Source organism: Vombatus ursinus, unplaced genomic scaffold, assembly GCF_900497805.2.
Source record: "Vombatus ursinus unplaced genomic scaffold, bare-nosed wombat genome assembly UNPS02014832.1, whole genome shotgun sequence".
Classification (NCBI taxonomy): Eukaryota; Metazoa; Chordata; class Mammalia; order Diprotodontia; family Vombatidae; genus Vombatus; species Vombatus ursinus.
Genome location: NW_020954610.1, coordinates 46,628,881 through 46,649,011, shown reverse-complemented (window position 1 = coordinate 46,649,011; position 20,131 = coordinate 46,628,881). Strand labels below are relative to the sequence as shown.

At 35.3% G+C, this 20,131-nt stretch overlaps 1 protein-coding gene across 2 annotated transcripts in view; it reads left to right on the top strand.

Annotated features, from left to right (window-relative positions):
- Positions 1 to 20,131, top strand: part of GSPT1 (G1 to S phase transition 1) — a 49,744-nt gene that overhangs the window by 24,405 nt on the left and 5,208 nt on the right. The window contains exons 2-14 of one of the 2 annotated variants that reach the window (XM_027839108.1): positions 4,769 to 4,813; positions 4,944 to 4,985; positions 5,760 to 5,987; positions 7,176 to 7,209; positions 7,753 to 7,830; positions 9,234 to 9,414; positions 11,129 to 11,283; positions 12,469 to 12,609; positions 13,355 to 13,448; positions 13,899 to 13,979; positions 16,656 to 16,829; positions 17,730 to 17,819; positions 18,138 to 18,306. In XM_027839108.1, the coding sequence (XP_027694909.1) occupies positions 4,769 to 4,813; positions 4,944 to 4,985; positions 5,760 to 5,987; positions 7,176 to 7,209; positions 7,753 to 7,830; positions 9,234 to 9,414; positions 11,129 to 11,283; positions 12,469 to 12,609; positions 13,355 to 13,448; positions 13,899 to 13,979; positions 16,656 to 16,829; positions 17,730 to 17,819; positions 18,138 to 18,306 (1,512 nt within the window). Of the gene's footprint in view, positions 1 to 4,768; positions 4,814 to 4,943; positions 4,986 to 5,756; positions 5,988 to 7,175; positions 7,210 to 7,752; positions 7,831 to 9,233; positions 9,415 to 11,128; positions 11,284 to 12,468; positions 12,610 to 13,354; positions 13,449 to 13,898; positions 13,980 to 16,655; positions 16,830 to 17,729; positions 17,820 to 18,137; positions 18,307 to 20,131 lie in introns of both variants that reach the window. The other variant, XM_027839107.1, reaches the window with a different exon arrangement.

Sequence of the window (20,131 nt, the reverse complement as noted above, 5' to 3'; positions counted from 1 at the left end):
ATTCTGGAGAGCAATTTGGAACTATCCAAAGGGCAATCAAACTGTGCATACTTTTTGACCCAGCAATAGCACTACTAGGTCTGTATCCCAAAGAGATCATAAAAAAGGGCAAAGGACCTACATATATAAAAATATTTATAGCAGCTCTTTTTGTGATGACAAAGAATTGGAAATTGAGGGAATGCCCGTCAACTGGGGAATGACTGAACAAGTTGTGGAACATGAATGTAATAGAATATTACTGTGCTATAAGAAATGATGAGTAAGCAGACTTCAAAAAAAACCTGGAAAGACTGACATGAACTAATGCTGCATGAAGTGAGCAGAACTAGGAGGACATTGTACACAGTAACAGCAACATTGTGCGATGATCAACAATGATTGACTTAGCTCTTCTTGGGCAATTCCAAAAGACTCATGATGGAAAATACTATCTACCTCCAGAAAAAGAGTCTGAATGCAGTTCGAAGCATATTATTTTTAAGTTTGGGTTTTTTTTTTTCCCTTTTATTCTGTTTCTTCTTTCACAACATGACTAATATGGAAATACGTTTACATGATTGCACGTGTTTATAACTTATCAGATTGCTTGCCATCCTGGAGAGGGGGATTGGGATGGAGGGAGAAAAAAATTGAAACTCAAAATTTTATACAAAAATGAATGTTGAAAACTCTTTATATGTAATTGGAAAAAAGAAAATACTATTCCCCCCCCCCAAAAAAAAATCCCATCTTGATCTGTTTTCCAGGCCAGTTGTTTTTCCAGTGAGATATTTCACATTTTCTATTTTTTTATTCTTTTAACTTTGTTTTATTGTTTCTTGATGTCTCATGAAGTCATTAGCTTCCGCTTGCCCAATTCTAATTTTAAGCAATTATTTTCTTCATTGAGCTTTTGTACCTCTTTTTCCATTTGACCAATTATGCTTTTTAAGGAGATTTTTTTGTTTGTTTGTTTTTGGCTAGGCAGTGGGGTTAAGTGACTTGCCCAGGGTCACACAGCTAGTAAGTGTCAAGTGTCTGAGGCTGGATTTGAACTCAGGTCCTGCTGACTCCAGGACTGGTGCTCTATCCACTGCACCATCTAGTTGCCTCAAAGAGTTCTTTTTCTTCAGTGAATTTTTATACCTCCTTTTCTGTTTAGCCTATGCTGCTTTTTAAGGAGTGATTTTTTTTTTTTCAGTGAATTTTTGTGCTTCTTTTATCATTTAGCCCATTCTGTTTTTTAAGGTGATTTTTCTTCGGTATTTTGTGTGTGTGTGTGTGTGTGTGTGTGTCTGTGCCTCTTTTATCAAGCTGTTAACTCTCTTCATAATTTTCTTCCATTGTTCTCATTTCTTTTCCCAATTTTTCCTTTGGCTCTATTAATTTCTTTCTTTAATTCTTGCAGGGATTCTTGAGCTTGGGGTGAGTGAGCATTTTTTGTTTGAGGCTCTGGCTGTTTTCACATTGCTTTCTTCTCAGTTTGTGTCTTGGTCCTCCCTGCAGCTATAATCACTTTTTATGATCAAGTTCTCTTTTCTTGTTCGCTCATTGTTCTGCCCTATTTCTTAACTTTGAATTTTATGTTAAAGTTGTGCTTGGTGCATGTTATGGTAGGGAGGCGCTGTGCTGAACTGTAGGCTTTTTTCTGCTGCTGTTTTCAGAGCTAGTTCTGAGGGTCTGCAAGTTTTTGATGCTTTGGTGATGTGATCCTAGAAGAAGTATGGTTACTTCTGTCCTAGTCTGCACTCTGTTCTTTACCCAGGAAGGACCCCTGGTCCCCTGCAGCCACAAGCTCTAGTGCTGTTTACCTTGGAACAAGGGACCACGGCCCCTTGCTTCCTTGTGACCACACCCCTGTGCTCCTCTCCACTCTGAAGCTGTGACCCAGAACTGCATATGGGCAGTGAAGTTGCCAATCAGTGCTAGCTGTGCTCAGTACCTGCAAAGGATGCTCTATTCTCTTTCTGACCATTTGTCTAATCCCCTTACTGTCCCTGGGCTGAGAGCTCCCAAAGCTGCTGATGTGGCTACTCTCCCTGTCACCATTTGTGGACTCCAGACAAACTTCTAAACCAATATTGAAAATTCCTCTTGCTAACCCTCCCGAGTTTTCTTAGGTGGAAAAAATGTGTCACCTTGACCTTTTTTTGGATCTGCCACTCCAAAAATTTGATTTGAGGCATTATTTTAAAGTTATTTGGAGGGGAATGTTGAGAGAGTTCAACTGGGTTGCCTCTAATCCATCAACTTTGGCTCTCCCTATCCAAAACTGTTTGTTCATATCCTTTGACCATTTATCTGGTTGATATCTAGTTGTTTTCATAATATCCTTTTTGCAAATACCATCATGAACTTTGTAATACAAGGTGACTAAATAAGTGACCTATGAAATGATGTTTTTTGTTGCCTTTGCATGAATGAAAAAAGCAACTCCCTGAAGTCTTTTAAGAGCCTACCCAGGGGGCAGCTAGGTGGCGCAGTGGGTAGAGCACTGACACTGGATTCAGGAGGACCCAAGTTCAAATGCGGCCTCAGACACATACTAGCTGTGTGACCCTGGGCAAGTCACTTAACCCCATTGCCTAACCCCAAAAAAACAAAGCCTACTCAAAGAGAGCCTCTTAAATATCCTTCCATTTTTCTGTAAATTTTTTATGTCTTATGGTTTTGTTTACATTGAGAATGTCAAGATGGATACAATTCTTTGCTCCAGTAGTAAGTCTTCTTGGTCAGTGGACTATATATTACATTTATAGTATCAGCCAGATAAGTTAACATTTATAAAAAGTCTCAAAGCTCTGCCCCCTTTTCTGCCCCTCTGCCACCACTGTCTTTACATAAAGCAGACTGGAGCCACATAAGACTGAGGACCATTTGTCTTTCTCTTTGATAATGGATTGTAATGTTCAAATAATTCATTACCAGGTGGTCAGCCTACGGATTTTGAGCCTTTCTTTTCTTAGCTCCTTGGACGGCAGAAATAGTCTGTTGTTCAGACCATGCTCTTTTGGAATAGCCTTAGAGTACCTAGCATCACCTTGCTTGGTGGAGGCATCAGAATAGGACTTTGTAAAGTGTATGTCACTAACCAGTTGCTAAATTAGGAGTATACTTGAGTACTTGAACACATTTTCTCTTGTTTTGTTAACTGTTAGCTCCGAGAACAAATGGCCAAAGAGTCAGAGAGGTTTTGCAGTTGCTGTTAACTTTGAAAAAATCAGGGAGCTCACATAAGTTATCAAAACCACACAACCAAAGAGCTCACAGTGGTCATAAGTAAAAAGCTTTCTTTATTCCATGGGAAGTTGGAAACTAGCCATTTGCTGGGGCTCCCTCTAGTGGGAGACCCACTTTAGTGTGGGCAAATCTCAATACATATACTAGTGGATACACAGTGAGCTGTAGCTCTGATAATGAGGGGTAATAGCAGCAATGATATGCATTTGATTAGTAGCAGGACTTCTTGACCAGAACACAGGTGCTTGTCCAAGCTCAGGGACCACCTGATGCTGGTGTGAAACAATTCTGGGGTTTTGCTGTGGCTGAGATCATTCAGAGGGTGAGCCACAAAGAATTGTTGTTATGTCAGGACATAACTTGCTTGGCTGGGCCTGGAAAACAAGAGAGGGTGGTTTTGGCATGGGGATCCTGACATTACATAGTGCATCAAAAAGGACTTATACTAGAATGTTTTGTTAGTATTCTCTGAACAAATTTATTGTGTCATTTTGATATTGTTTTAAATTAATTTGAAAGAAAGGTTTTATATGTGGAGTAGCAGGCCCGAAATTTCTTTATCTTTTCTAAGCTTTTTTCCCCTAGGCCATCAAAGCAGAGAAATAGTACTCTTGCTGTGCGTGAATGCGTGTATGTGTGTAATCAGGTTTATACAAAAACAGACTTGAATCTGGCTTTCATGATACTTTGCAGCCTATATTCTCTGCCACTAACTAGCAGTTTGGTATTAAACAAGCTGCTTTACTTCCTGGCTCTTAGTTTATTCATGTGTGAACTGAAGAACTTGAACTAGATGATATCTAAATGCTCTTCTGATCTGTTCTTTAATTTTTTTTTTTAATGGTTCATTTCCTACAGTAAGCCTGAATTTGTGATTTGAGACTCAGTTATAGAAGCTATGGGTTATTTCTTAAATATAGAATTGGAAATAAGAAGGAAATAATCTAGGCTGTTGAGTAGTAACCATGTCTACAAATGTTGAGAAAAGTGTATAATATAGAGCAGTATCTTTTACAAATGATGTATTTTGCCGCCTTAACATTTAATCTAGCTAAATGTAATTACAGTATGGCATAGTTTGTGTATGTTAACTAGATTGACTTTTGTAGAAGTTGAGCTTTGTGTGATGTTACGTTTGCTATCAGCTGCATCCTCTGTTAGACCATTTTGCTTAACTCTTTTAAAAAGGAAACTTTACTGAGAAGTAATGGTTGTTTCATAACACGGTGTATTCCCTCCCTCTGTCAAGCTATACTTGCTTTAATTCACACTCTAGTAATTGATAATAACTAGACCTAACCTGGGCAACATTTAATTTGTACAATCCATGAAGAAAGAGTTTGCAAAACAATTAATGGTATAAAAAAATTAGATTGTATTTAAACTATTTGAAGTGTTAAGTACATTGTTTGTGGAATCGATATAATGGCTAAGGGTCCCCTTCAAAGAACTTAAAGCATTTAGTTTAGCATTGGGGGCATACTGGAAAATTAAACTATTTAATGACTACATATATGTTTAATAAGAACTTATTTTTATTAAACAGCACCTATGGAACCTTCTCAAGAAGAACAGTCAGTGTTGTATAAAGGTAATTTTCTATTATGCTATCTCTTCATCAGAAGTCGTTTGTTTTGGGGTTGGAAGGATAGGTTTTTTTGGGGTTTTTTTTTTTTTTTTTTTTTTGGTAAACATGCATTATATCTCAATTTCCTGTTTAGGTTCAAATTCAGCTGTTAGCATGGAAGTTTCAGAACCTGTTGGTAAGACACTTTCTGACCATATTAATACAGTAATATGAAACTTTCAATCTCAAGATTTAAGGTGCAAATGTAAGTGTTATATTATAATGGCTAAATTGAGCACTGGCTTAATTGAGTCTTTGCTATTAAGTGCATACGTAGAATGTATATTATGCTTTTCAGTTACTTTTGGGATGATTTTAATTTGACATGATTGTTACTGTGGTAAATGTAATGATCACAACTGTAACAAGACTAAGTGGAATGCTGTTAAATAAACTTAAAGTATTTGTACTTGTTCAATGTACTTTTGGCAAAAACTTCCATTTTACTCTGTGTTTCATTAATGTTTTCTATTATTACCAAGCTGATTAACGGAAGTTTAGACCAGATTTAAATGACAGTTTTTTAGATGTCCAATGAATTTCTTCTTGAATTCCTAGTTTTTAATTGTTCTTTCCATTAAATTGCAGTCATTTTCAGATATTGGAATATTGGATGTCTACATTAAAGAGTTTTAAATTCATGTTTGTCTTTGCTATTTTTCCCTTATGAAAATGCTCCTTAGCTAAAATAGAAATCTCATAATTTCTGAGAACTTTCTGATGTCAGTAGTCAACTGTTTTAACCTGTTATCAGCTTCAGAAATAAGTGGAGATATTCCTGCTTTTATGTATGTAGCAGGGCATTAGAAAATGAAATTTTTTCCGGTAAATATCTTCATAAAAAATATCTGTGGTTGGTTGTAAAAGTGAGTTCAAAAATAAAATTAAGACATTTGTCTTCTTCCAGTAGAAAATGGAGAGACAGAAATGTCCCCAGAAGAATCATGGGAGCACAAAGAAGAACCTAGTGAAGCAGAACCTGGGGGTGGCTCTTTGGGAGACGGAGGGCCTCCAGAGGAAAGTGTCCCGGAAATGATGATGGAGGAGGAAGAAGAAATACCAAAACCTAAATCTGTGGTAGCACCACCAGGTGCACCTAAAAAAGAACATGTAAATGTAGTATTCATTGGGCATGTAGGTAAGTAGTAAATAGGTGAAGGCTAGGGGATTATTATATTATAGTTGCATGAAAATATTCAGTTTACTGTGGCATTTCAGTCATTGATAGCTTGCATGTCCTATTTTATATGTATTTTAGGAGCTAAAACCTTTTTTTCCTTTGATTTTTGATAAAATCTACTTAATACAATAATTTCAGTATCCACTTTCTATGAAATAATTAACCAGAGGGTTTTCTGATTCTTTGGGTCTGCTTATCTAGCCAGAGACATATTTACTCAGATATTCTCCATTGCTGCTATTTGTTTTCTGAATGGGGAACTGGAGGTGGGAATGAGTGTAAAGAAGAAGAGGCTACTTTCTCAGTGATAACCCATCACTTGTTTTCATGCCACTTTTACAGATCCCATTGGTGAGAAATTACAGTTCATGCTGCACTTGTGCTCTGTTAACAGGAGCTGAGGGAGCAATTTACTCAAATAATTCTCCTTCCCCCTGCGCAGTATCTCCCAGGTCAAGAAGATTATTGGATCTTGAATATATACCATGACTGAAGCATCAATTTCTATGGAACAAATAAAATTATTTTCTGGTCTTTACTTTTGTTTTTGTACTTTTGGTTTGACTACTTTCCTGTATATTTTGAAGAATGGGTACTCAAGACATGGGTATAGAGTGCCCAGATTCAAATGCAGCAAGAAATAGAAAAAGAGAGGGGCAGCTAGGTGGCGCAGTGGATAGAGAACCGGCCTTGCAGTCGGAAGAACCTGAGTTCAAATCCAGCCTTGAACACATCATACTTACTAGATGTGTGACCCTAGGCAAGTCACTTAACCCCAATTGCCTCACCAAATTTATTTTTATATATCTATATATATCTATATTTTTTTTTTATAAAAGGGGGGAGAGTATTAATGCTCAGTACTCTTACCATTCTTGGTACAGATTATTTGGAAAGAAAGTGTAAAGCTGACATAGTGGTGATTAAATGTAGGTTGTCCCCATAATGCCTTTTCTTTTTTTTTTGGTGAGGCAGTTGGGGTTAAGTGACTTGCCCAAGGTCACACAGCTAGTACGTGTCTAGTGTTTGATCTGAGGCCGGATTTGTGTAATTCCTTTTCTAAATGCAGTAGTGGTCCTTTATGATAGCATATGTATCCACTTTTACTTAACTTTTTAATAATTTATATTTCTTCACTTTTTCTAGATGCTGGTAAATCAACTATTGGAGGACAAATAATGTAAGTTGATTTTATTTTTAACAAATCTCTTTAATGTTATCAAAGTTCAAGGGTAGAAACATAAAAACTAAGCAAATCAGTCCCAGCCACTTAAGAACCAGCAACTTTAAAACAATGTTCCCGTCAAGGAAGGTTGAACCAACCTCAGTCATCTCCAAACCAATATTTACAGCAGTTGAATCCTTAGTCTTCTACAAACTTTTGAGTTTCTTAATTTCTTAATTTAAATACCAGCTTATTTGCTGAAAAGTCTCATAGTGTTGTTAAGGATACCAAAAAAAACAACTTTTGGAATTCAAAATTCTTGATTGATTCACTGAAGATGTTGAATGTAATCGACTTGGAGATTTTAAAAACTAGTTCTGAAAGTAGATGGGGAAATGCTTTCTTCTCTTTACCTATTAAGTATCAAGAACATAGCTGGACTGCCCTCCTCTCAACCTCCACCCTAAACCTTAAAATAATTAGATTTTTTCTTGTTGACTGCTTTAAAAGTTTTAAGATATGCACATATGTGTGTGTTTGTTTGTATGCATTTTTCAGGTATTTGACTGGGATGGTTGACAAAAGAACACTTGAAAAATATGAACGAGAAGCTAAAGAAAAAAACAGAGAAACTTGGTATGGAAATTTTTATTATAGTAATAACAGAAACTGCTGGAAATTTGCTTAATTTTGTCTAGATATTGGGCCATAGTGACCAATTTTGTGGTCCCTGTTAGTATAATTATACTATTCTCTCTGTTGGAATAGTTCCCAAATTCAGAGTTATTTGGTGGTAAAAGTGTGTTTAAAAATTTGTGTGTCTATATTAATGAATTCTAGAATCTTTGAAAGGTAGAAACTTTGGGTTTTGTGCTAAAAAACTAGACTGCTTTTTGTTCAGGTTTTCCTCCATCCTTCCCAGTTGTGTAGAATAAGGCAGTAGGAAGGTGATGCAAAAAAATGCAATTTATATCATCCTTTGAAACATTTATGGAGGGAGTGGCAACACTCGTGCAAACTCCAAACAGTATATCAAATACTGAAAGGAAAATGGAATTTTGTATTCTTTCAACATGAATTAAAGTGGCATGACAATGAAGAATGATTTGAATTCCTAATTGGTGCACAAAAACTAAGGTGGTCATGCAGGTTAGATAGAAATTTGTCATTATTTTATCATTCAGACCTACGTATAAATATTTGTAAAAGCAGGAGTCTTGTATGTCTTTGTGAATAGCCTTGCTTTTCTCCTAGAAATTATCAAGTGGTTTTTTTGTCTATATATTAAGTTCTATTATCTTAATTATACAGACATATCCCCAGGCAGTCATACATTTTGCTGCATTATTTTTTTTTAATAAGAATGCTATAATTTTTGCCCACAAATACTTTGAGGTTGTTACTCCCATGGGATTGATAGCTCTGACATTTTTATTTTAATTTATTTTTCTTACATATTTCGGTTAATTACAGTGACTTGGAAATGATGAGTTTTGAGATCATTTGATTGGTCCTATTGAGGGTCACAGTAATAGCAATTTTTATTACTTGGTTGCTTTTTCTTATGAGGGGAATTGAGAATTGTCAATATGTAGACAAATGAATTTTACTTTGAATCATCTTATTTGTGGATGTTTCTTTCATTGAATTTTGGGTGGGTAAAGTTTTAATTCAGAGATTCATTCATGAGTGTTGAAACACTCGTAATAGATGAGTATCATCTTCATTAAGTTGCCTCAGTTCCTCATCTGTAAAATAAGCTGGAGAAGGAAATGGCAGACCACTCTAGTGTCTTTGTCAAGAAAACCCCACGGACAGTATAATCCTAAGGGTCAATAACTGTCTTTTTTAAAGAGGGAATGGGGTTGGATGGAATTCATGTGATTCCAAGTGGGGAATATCAATTCTTAGATTACTAAGTTACTCCCCAGCATATGCTTGCATGTAAATTTTTTTTTAAGGAATGATATGGAGAAAATCTTAAATAATATAGGTGCAGTTTTAAAAATAATATATCTTTAAAATTGTACTTCTCATAGGTACTTGTCATGGGCCTTAGATACAAATCAAGAAGAACGAGACAAAGGTAAAACTGTAGAAGTGGGCCGTGCCTACTTTGAGACAGAAAAGAAGCACTTCACCATCCTAGATGCCCCTGGGCACAAGAGTTTTGTCCCAAACATGATTGGTGGTGCTTCTCAAGCTGATCTGGCTGTGCTGGTAAGAGAATGTTATCAGTCAACTTTTGTTCTATTACTGCAGTTTAGTTTGAATTCTAGAGATTTGAGTTCATTTTGAATAAATTGGCAAGTGGTAGAGTTCATAGTCACCAACTTTATACTCAGTTATTTCTTTCCCAGGAGTCTGATGATTATGGTTTTGTGACTGGAATTAATACATAGAGTTGTGACATGGAGTTAGATAGATCTTCTTTTCCCTGCTCCCAGCTCAGTTTATGTACTGCTAGATCAGAACCTCAAAGAAATTACTTCTTTACACTTAAGTGTTTTGTACATCTCCATATGTTCTGTGGGTCAGTTTCCATCTGGTACCTAGTACAGTGCTCTGCACGTAGTAAGTGCTTAATAAATATATGCCTACTTTACAGTGTACTTAATGAAATTTTCAAAAATCAGTACTGTCATGAATGTTGTAGAGTATTGTGTCTGTCTGTCTGTCTGTCTTCTCCCCTGTGTGGCTCCCACTCTGGCCCCCAGTGAAATGAAAGATGAATGATACCTGGGGAGGAAGGTTGGGAAAATGTTTTATTATATGAATCATTTTGTTGAAGTGGTCAGTAGTTAAGCCTCATCAATATGGTATATGTTGTTGTATAAATGAATCGATTAACACTACACTGGTGAGGGTGCTGGAAGAAATATTCTTTCATTTAAAAAAAAAAACCCCAAATCTTTGTTTTTCTGATACGGTTTTGAGCAGATTTGTGTACCTGAATGTATGTGTGTGTGTATGCGTGCATGCATGTGTGTGCACATCTTAACTATTTTATATTTTACGTTTTGTTTGGATATAGTAGATACCCCAAAACACCACTCTCCAAAAGTACTTTGTTTGAATGAAGTTAAGCACAAAGGCTAATAAAAGCAATGTCCATGCAAGCTGCTTTCTGCTTTTGTAGGCCAAATTTTCTGAGATCTAACAAGTATTTGAATGTTGTTTGCTAATAGCAACAAACATTAAACATCTACTGGGCTCAGTGCTGGGTGGAATAGTGTAGTAGGGATAACAAATGGAGTTAACTATAATACTCAGTATTAAGTGAATTCATTAATTGCAGAAGTACTTTTTAAGGTCCAAAAGGGAAAGTTGTTAATATTGAGCCTTGGGGGCAGGTGGGGCTGAATGTCAGGAAAGATTTCATGGAAGAGATAATATTTGAATTGGACTTTAAAAAGATGAATAGGAAGTTGCTAGCTGAATGGGGGCGAGGATGTTCCAGGCATTAAGAAACTAAGCAAAAGCACAAAGTAAAGCAGGGAACCAAACTTTTCTGTATCTTTAATCTGTAAGATAAAGCTTGAAAAATAAGAGTGAGAACCACTTAGTTCAGGGCGTAGATTGTCTTGCAAAGAATGTAGCATTTCATTCAATAGGCAGTAGGGAGCCATTGAAGATTTTTCAGTAAATGAGGAAAGGAACCATCTGTGTAAGATTATTCTGTCATGAATGTGATGGATGAATTGAAAAAGAAAAAATGGAAGTGGCAAGAAATACAAAGCTATTACAAAAGTCTAGGCAGGTGTTAATGAAAGACCTACCTGTACTAGGGTGGTGGTAGGTAATACTATAGGGATAGTCTTTCTTCTTTCTTTCCTCGTTTCTTATGGTAGATTCTATTATGGCTGAAGTATGTAACATTTTCAAATTGGAAATGTGTGTACTGAAGAAAAACTGGGTTGTTTTCTTGGAATAGGTAATCTCTGCCCGGAAAGGAGAATTTGAAACTGGATTTGAAAAAGGAGGACAGACAAGAGAACATGCCATGTTGGCAAAAACAGCAGGTGTAAAACACTTAATTGTGCTTATTAATAAGATGGATGACCCAACAGTAAATTGGAGCAATGAAAGGTGAATAAAGCTTGTATTCATTTTTTTCAGATATCTTGCTATTTATTCATAATCACTTAATGGAGAGAACTGTGGTTTTCTCAAAAGTGTTTTATTTGAAGCTCTTAAAAAAAAATCACTAACACTTTGCTGATAACTTAAGTTATTTCAGGCCTTTCCCCTGAAAAATCTCCTTGGTAACAAATAAGACAAGTGAAAAAGGCCAATACACAAACTGTGTTTGAAAATTTATGGCTCATTCTATACCTATTGTCTACCATCTCTGCCAATTTTTGGGAACATGCTTCATCCCTATGTTCTTGTAACTGGTCATTACATTGATCAGACCTGAAGCCTTTACAGTGTTCATATAAATTATTCTCCTAGTGCTGCTTTCTGGGTGTGAGCTTATACAAATCTTTCCAATTTTTCTCAATGTTTTATATTTGCCATTTTTTGTATTTCAGTATTCCAATACATTGCTTTTTTTTTTCTTTTTTTGCTAGGCAATGGGGTTAAGTGACTTGCCCAGGGTCACACAGCTAGTGAGTGTTTTGTGTCTGAGGCCTGATTTGAACTCAGGTCCTCCTGACTCCAGAGCTGGTGCTCTATCCACTGCGCCACCTAGCTGCCCCCCAATACATTGCTTTAACAATTTTCTGTCTTCCAGTCAATGGGAACCTATTTTTCCTTTACGTCTTTTCCAGAAATTCTGATGTGCATATTTTTATATCTGTGGGACTTTTCTTACATCTTTGACCTCCTAGGGATCATAGTGGCATTCCTGGGTCACAGCAATGTGTAGTTTAGTTCAGTTTATATAAAGTTTAGGGACTATTTAAAAGTATGATGGCAAATTGTTTTCTGGAATAGCTGATTGCATTCACAGCTCTGATAGCAATACATTAATATACTTGTCTTCCCACAGTCCCTCTAGCATTTATCGATTTTGTCTTGTCACTTTTGTCCTAATCTGATTGTACTGAGGTGGAATCTTGAGTTGTTTTAATTTGCACTTGTTATTTGTGATTTTGAGCATTTTTTATATGGTTGTTGATAGCTTGCATATACCAAGCTTTCAAAAACTTTAAACTGTTCGTAAGCTACTGGGAATCATTTGTATCTTCTTTTTGAATTCTCCTTAATGATGAAATGTTATATAATTATCTTTTTCACAATTGGCTAATTTTTACTAAATATTTTTAGATATGAAGAATGTAAAGAAAAGTTGGTGCCATTTTTGAAAAAAGTTGGCTTCAATCCCAAAAAGGATATACACTTCATGCCCTGCTCAGGATTGACTGGTGCAAACCTTAAAGAGCAATCAGATTTCTGTCCTTGGTATATGTAAGTATCTTTAAGATTGAAGAAAATAATGACTATACAGTGTTCTTGTTTAATGAGGTCCATGTCCTTTAAAGACATGATGATTTTGTGAGATATATTTACAGTAATAAAGAATACAACCTTGCTGTTTTGAGGGAAATGATTATTGTTTAGAATCATAATTTTGGAATTAAGATCTGGGTTAGTCTTAATTTTATAGGCATCATCAGATGATTGCTTCAAAAATATTTCCTCACTAGTCTACATGACATAGAAACGAAAGTAACAAATAGATAAAGACCAGATGTTTAATGTAACTAATGCTTAAGTAACTAATGCTTAACCACAGTGGAGAGAACAGTGGCTTTGAAATCAGAAGACATGTTTTTTAACTAATTTATTAGTTAGTGGGGTATTGGGAAAGTCATTTCACCTCTCAAACAAGCCTCAGTTTCTTCATTTATAAAATGGAGTTTGTACTACATCTTTTACAAGATGATGATGAGGCTTTCGTGAGATTATGTGTGTAAAACACCTGGTACACTATAAAGTGTTATAAGTTCCTATCCTAGGAACCAATTTGTGAAAAACAATAATAAATATTGTTAAGGGGAAAAGCTCTTTGAAATGAATAGAAAATATTGTTAAAACAGTTATACTTATCTTTCTGCATTAGTTGCCAGTACCAGATCATTCCGATTTATAACTTTTCTGACTTGTCTTATTGGGCAGAACTAGTGTTGTTAATTGTTGTATATCTTTTCAGTGGGTTACCATTTATTCCATATCTGGATAATTTGCCAAACTTCAACAGATCAGTTGATGGACCAATCAGGCTGCCAATTGTGGATAAATACAAGGTATCAAGAAAGACAATGGTTAGATGAGGGTGATTTAGTTCAGAATAATTTCTGCTAACAAAGTAGCATAAAGAAATTTAAACAATGGATTGTATTCTCTTTAACTTCTCCTGGGGTTTTTTAGTAAGTCATTTCGATTTTTTAAATCCTGGAGTTGCTCTTATTAGTAGTTTGTGGATACTAGCACAGAACCTTTCTCAGAGAGTTGATTATATTCATTCAAATAATGATTTTTGAAAATATGCTACTTACTTCAAATTTGAGATCCTTTACTCAGGTCCTTGGTCTAATTGTTTTCCCTTCTTCAGTCAGCCCTAGTGATTGTTCCATAAAAATTAGTCTGAATAATTACTTTTTTACAAGTATGGCTTCCAAGGTAATCAGTAAGGTTGAAAACATAACCAACAAATTATGCTTGTATGTCTAATTTTTAAAAATCTATTTCTAAAGGATATGGGTACTGTGGTCCTGGGAAAGCTGGAATCGGGCTCTATTTGTAAAGGACAGCAGCTTGTGATGATGCCAAACAAGGTAAGAATGAAAAAGTTCTCTTCTAAGTAAGTGGTAATGCTGTATTCCATTTTAATTTTTTTCTTGAAAATGTCACTAAAGATTTGGAACATGAAATATAGCAAGACCTAGTGCCTTCAATCAAAGAAAATTCACCATTCATCTAAGTAAATGTTTCATCACAGTCTTTGGGAAGAGAAAAAGAAATGGGTGAAATTGGCAGGGATAGAGGGTGATGGAACCATGGCCAAGTGTCATTCAGTTTAAAAGTAAATACAGTAGGACTCTTCCATAACTTTCATCAGGATCTTAACCTTGGTAAATGAAGCTTTTACTCTATATGGTTAAGATGTGGTACAGTGTCTACAGCTGTGCCATATAAACTATGTTGTTGGTTGATTCTAATAGGTTCTTGTTCCTCTGATTTCAGAGATCTGCCAAGACCCTAAAAGAGGCCCTTGATAATTCCAAAAATAGACATTATCAGTGTTTCATTAAAATATGTGAAACCCCAGAACTTGATTGTTATATTGTAGTTTAAATATTGTGCTTTCTAGTTAGTGTTTGAATTAGTGGCATCTAGCCTTTGAGTTTAAAAAAAGTCTTATTTATACATAGTTTTTTGCCTTACATATATCTTGCCAGCCCATAATAACATATTTCTACCTAGAAATTTATTATTTCAATTAATGATCTCTGCATTGTTGTTATCTTGAATGTATGGAATCAGGGGAAAAAAACACTCAATAAATTTTCATTGAACTGAATTGATATTGACTATGGAGTAGTAGTGCTAGACAATTAACTATTTCCTGATGGGCCAATTTAATAGGTGGGCTATTGTTGGAGACAGTTGTGCCTGATAAGGATAATTGCTTTTATTCCCACAGAGAAACCCCAAAGCTGCTAGTCCCATTTGGCCCTTAGTGGAACAGAATGGCCTAGCAAGTTGGAGATTAGACTATTAGAAGTGTACTTTGTACATCTAAAACCCAGTAAGAATACCAGTTTCTTCATTTCTAGGCTTTCGGTGACTGGCCTGAAATCTTTTGTAAGCTCAAAATTGGCTCTATTCTAGTATTCCATTGACCCTACCCCAAAACTGTAATTCCCTCTCTCCCTGTCTCTTTTCTCTCAGCAAGAAATCATGTAGTCTTACTGTTCAGAAATATAAATTGTTAGTTGTTTCAAAATTATAAAACTATCAGATATTGAATAGATATGAGTGAATAAATAATTTGTTTTTGAATTAGAATACCTAATGAGCTAGGGAGTTATCAAAGTTCACTGCAGTTAAAGGATACTTTTTTCTTGTTTGAGAAATCATGCCAGTTTCTGAGATGGATGTGTAGAAAGGGTTATTATAGTATTGGTCCATCACTTAATGAGTATTAATATGTACCTTAGAATCATGTGTCTTAAGGAAACCTTGAATTAACTTAGTCTTTTTCCCAGACTTGAGCCAGAGTCGCAATTCAAATTACCCAAACATATCAGAGAAAGGAGATAGTACCATCTCACTTAGGAGCCCGTTCCAATGTTTAATAATCCTCTATCTGGAAATTCTTCCTTAATATTTAATTTAAAGCCTTCATGCTGCAGCTTAAGCCCATTTCCTCTCGTTCTGTCCTCAGTGGAGATGGAGAACAGCTGGTCACCATCCTCAGTATAATAACCCTTCATATACTTGAAGAAGTTGTTTGACTCAAACCCACATTTGGCAAAGGAATCTCGAGATAAAGATTCACATCACCTTTAGATTAGCTCCATTGGTCTTAACCATTAAAGGACATTTGTGTGTGGGGGTGGTGCTGGATTAGTTGAGCATAAAATAGTAAGTAAAGATTTCTTGTTACACTTCTGTGTGGTGGGGTTGTTAGTGTCGACCCCTTTGCTCCCTTAAGGTAGACAGTTTAGTTAAAAGTATAGTCCTGTCTTTAAATTCATATACAAGAAATAAATGTCCTTGCCTATTTTCTGTGTAGAATCATGGTGGGTGGGAGTGGGAGAAGTTGCCTTTAGAAAGGTTTTGGTATAGAAAATGTTGATTCAGAATTTCACAGAGATCCCTTTCTAGTTATTCATTAATATAAGGGTAATATTTTAGAAAGGATATTGCTTCAACACTACTGATTATTTTTTCATATGATCTGCTTTTAAACTCAAATGTCTAAATAGCTTTCAGAAAATGCAGACTTTTAGGTTATTGGGAATTGATAGACATTGGGAGATGTCCCATGAGATTAAGGAAGTTGGACCTTAGAAGAATCAAATAACTAATTCCCACTTGTATTCGTGGTAATAAAGATCTACTAAATTAAGTGTAAATTAGGGGCTTTATAATAGAAGAATTAATATACAAATACAGGCCTTGATTGCTCCTTTGTACAGTATCAGAATAAGGCAACAAGCATTTATTAAGTTATTTTATGCCAAGTACTTTGATTACCATGTAAAGATGTGAGGAATTGCTTTATATTTTGATTTGCAGTTGTATTGTTGGTATATTTGTTTTATTTCCATCATTGGTTTTGAATGGAATAATCTTTTCAGTACAAGATACTTTTCATTGTTTAATCAGTAAGTAAAAAACCTAGCTATAAGACTTAAGCAAATATTCATATGTAATTTTATAAATTATAATGTAATGAACACATTTTTCAAATATCAAAAAAATCCAATCTTGGTTTCTTTAAGCACAACGTGGAAGTTCTTGGAATCCTTTCTGATGATGTAGAAACTGATTCTGTAGCCCCAGGTGAAAACCTCAAGATTAGATTGAAGGGAATTGAAGAAGAAGAAATTCTTCCAGGATTCATACTTTGTGATCCTAATAATCTTTGTCATTCTGGACGCACGTTTGATGCCCAGGTAAATGCAAGTGCACATATCACTGCACATTAAATCTGATTATAGAGTACTTTGTTTCTCTGACTATTGTTATATATTTTATTTGCATTTTCAGTATGGTGCTGATTATCAAAGTAAGTGTATGGAGGAGAAACTTTACCAACCTATAATGGCACCAAATTAACTGAATCCTTAAAATAATGACTTTGCACATAAATAACCTTTGTTCAAAACAGTCTCAATGCATAATGTCTTAGTTTCTTTTATTCTACATATAATCTGCAATGGGGCACTAAAGCTATTTCTCAAAGAGCTCTAAATTTTAAATAAACTTTGCTTTTGACTTTTAGAAAGTACTATTTAAGTTGTCTTATTTGATCCTTACAATAAACCTGTGTTAGGCAGGGGAGGAGGTTGTGTCCTCATCCTATAAATAAGGAAACTGAGACTCAGAGAGTTTCATTGACTTGGAGTCAAATAATAATAAGTAAATGGCTAAGCAAAGCAGCATTACAAACTGTTGAACTCAACTCTAGCATTTAGCTCATTTTCCTTTGACCTACTGTCAGGTAAGTAATTTTAATGCTACAAATGCTTGACCAATTTAGTTTGACCAATTCAGAAAAGTCAGCATGTCATCTTATACCCTCCTTTAAAACTTTCCATGTTCTACACATACCATAAGTAGCCTTTAAAATAACTATTCATTACAAGGAACAATTTATACTGAGTAACTACAAACCTAAAGCCGTTATGCTGTTAATGGTAGGTTAAATTAGTGCCAGTTTCTTGTTTTTGTTTTTGTTTTGTTTTGCCATTTTTTTATATGCAAGAATGCATAATATGCAAGACTGCAACTTGCTTTCTCTTTAGTACCTTTAAGCCTGGAAAAATAGTAATGAACTTTGTGTTGCTTTTCAGATAGTGATTATTGAGCACAAATCCATCATCTGCCCAGGTTATAATGCGGTGCTGCACATTCATACCTGTATCGAAGAAGTCGAGATAACAGTGAGTTTGTAATAAAATCCACTTTGATTGTCAGACAGTCACTATGAAAAGATGGTACCTAGTTGAAAATGAGAGCTGTTTAAATCCTTGATGTTACAATTCCTCCGTAGTGGCATTTTTGGAATGTTGTTTGGAGTATGGTTTTGGTGTTGAAATTCTTGCAGGGATTGTTAAGTTTTTTGAAGTTAAGGCACATGACTCAGGAGTGGGGGGGACAGAAATTAGTGGACACTAATCTGATTTATTTTTTCTTTATTTAATATAAAATATTTGTTTATCTGGTTTGATGTAAAGCTTCTGGACTTGTGTTTTGGATAGGCCTTAATCTGCTTGGTAGACAAAAAATCAGGAGAAAAAAGTAAGACACGACCACGTTTTGTCAAACAAGATCAAGTATGCATTGCCCGTTTAAGGACAGCAGGAACCATCTGCCTTGAGACCTTCAAAGATTTCCCTCAGATGGGTCGTTTTACCTTAAGAGATGAGGGTAAGAGGACTAAAAAACAACATGTTTGTAACTCATTGGTCTACTGAGATGCTTATGCTTTAGTAAAGTTCATCATTAGAATCTTGCATCATTGTGGGTTCAGAGAGGACTTGAAACCATAGACTATTAGAACTAAAAAAGACCTTTGAAATCATATATTTTAATCCACCTTTTATTGGTAAGAAAAGGGTAAAGTGATTTGTTGGAAGTCACAGCTAATGAGTGCCAAATGATTTAGGACTGGAACCCATACTTCCTGCCTCCTTCATAAAGTGTGCATCAGTGATATAGCGTAGCTATGGTGGGCTGCTTAAAATTGAAATCTCAAATATGATTCCATAGTACCAAATTTTGAAAATATTTTATATGCTAAATTAAATATATGCAAAAATTAAAAATTTTTACTTCTGTCTGCTTGATTTTAATTGCTTGAGCAGTTTGCTCAAGCTTGCCTTCTGTGAATAGAATGTTTTTTTTAATTAACCAAAGTTTTGAATAGCACTGTGTATGATAATTTAACTCTTTTCATTATCTAACCAAATCTATTTCATTTGATGATCTTTGGTTTTGAAATGGGTGATGTTGAAACTTCATGAGAAACTTAACTGAGGAATCATGAAATTAATGCTACTTTTGAGAAAACTCACTTTATTGGAGTTACATATTTATATAGGGTTGATGGGGGAGGTAAGATAGAATACACTTTTATTTTAAAACTCCATACCCTCTATTACTCAGAGCATTTAGTACATAGGGACATAGATTGATTTCTCTTTACCATTGTTACTTTATAATTCTTTGTAAAAATAATCTTAGTGACATTCATCAGTTCATCAACAAATATTTGTTAAGCACTTGTATGCCAGATAATATGCCAGGTACTAAGGATAGATAGGTGAATGTGGAACTGTCTGAGCCTCCAAGGAGCTTACATTCTGTTGTTAGACAAGTGTATCCAGAATAAAGAAAGACAAGGCAGTCTGAGGAGGAAGAACAGTAGCGCTGGGAGATTCAGGGGAAGTTTGATGCGGGATGTGGAGCTTGAGCTGAGTTTTAAAGAAAAGGAAGGGAGAAGGAACAGAGGTGGGAGACACAGGTGTGTAAGAAATGACAGGATAGTACTATGTAATGTGACTGGAAAGGTAGGTTGAGGCCACATTGTGAGGGGCTTCAAAAACTAGGAAGGGGTTGGAGTTAATTGAGTAAGGATGATCAGAACTACCCCTAAGGAAAATCATTTTGGTAGTTTGGGAAGATGGCATAGAGTAGAAGAAAAGATTTGAGAGGCAAGGAGAGTTTTTAGGCTGAGTGAGAGGTGATGAGGTTCTGCCCTGAAGTGAGGTGGTTCTGAGTAGGGAGAAAGAAATGCATTGTAGTATAATGTTAAAACATTCTCCTTGTCCATTTGGTTGTAGTCAGGATAGACAGACATAAATGAAGACGAAGAAAAAGATCAGATTGTGTTAGACACTTTTAGGCCTAACTTGATTCAGTAGCATTTTCATCTAGAAGTTCATATTGGTTGTTGTAATCTGTTTTGTTTTGTTTTTTAGTTTAGATATTCCACCAAATTCTCAGAAGAAAAGGGGTGGTAATCCTCATTAATCTATATATGTTCCCTCTGTGTTACATACATCAATAATAACTGTTTCTTTGTCCTAAACAGTTACACTTATTTTACATTATAAAGTTCTAGTGATAGAGATTACACCTTCTGTGTCTACCTTTTGTGTTTAACCACTTATATATGTTATCTAAAACTTTCCATTTGTTGACGTAAGATGTCAGTAAGCCTTTTGAATTTTTCCACTGTAAATTCTGACTT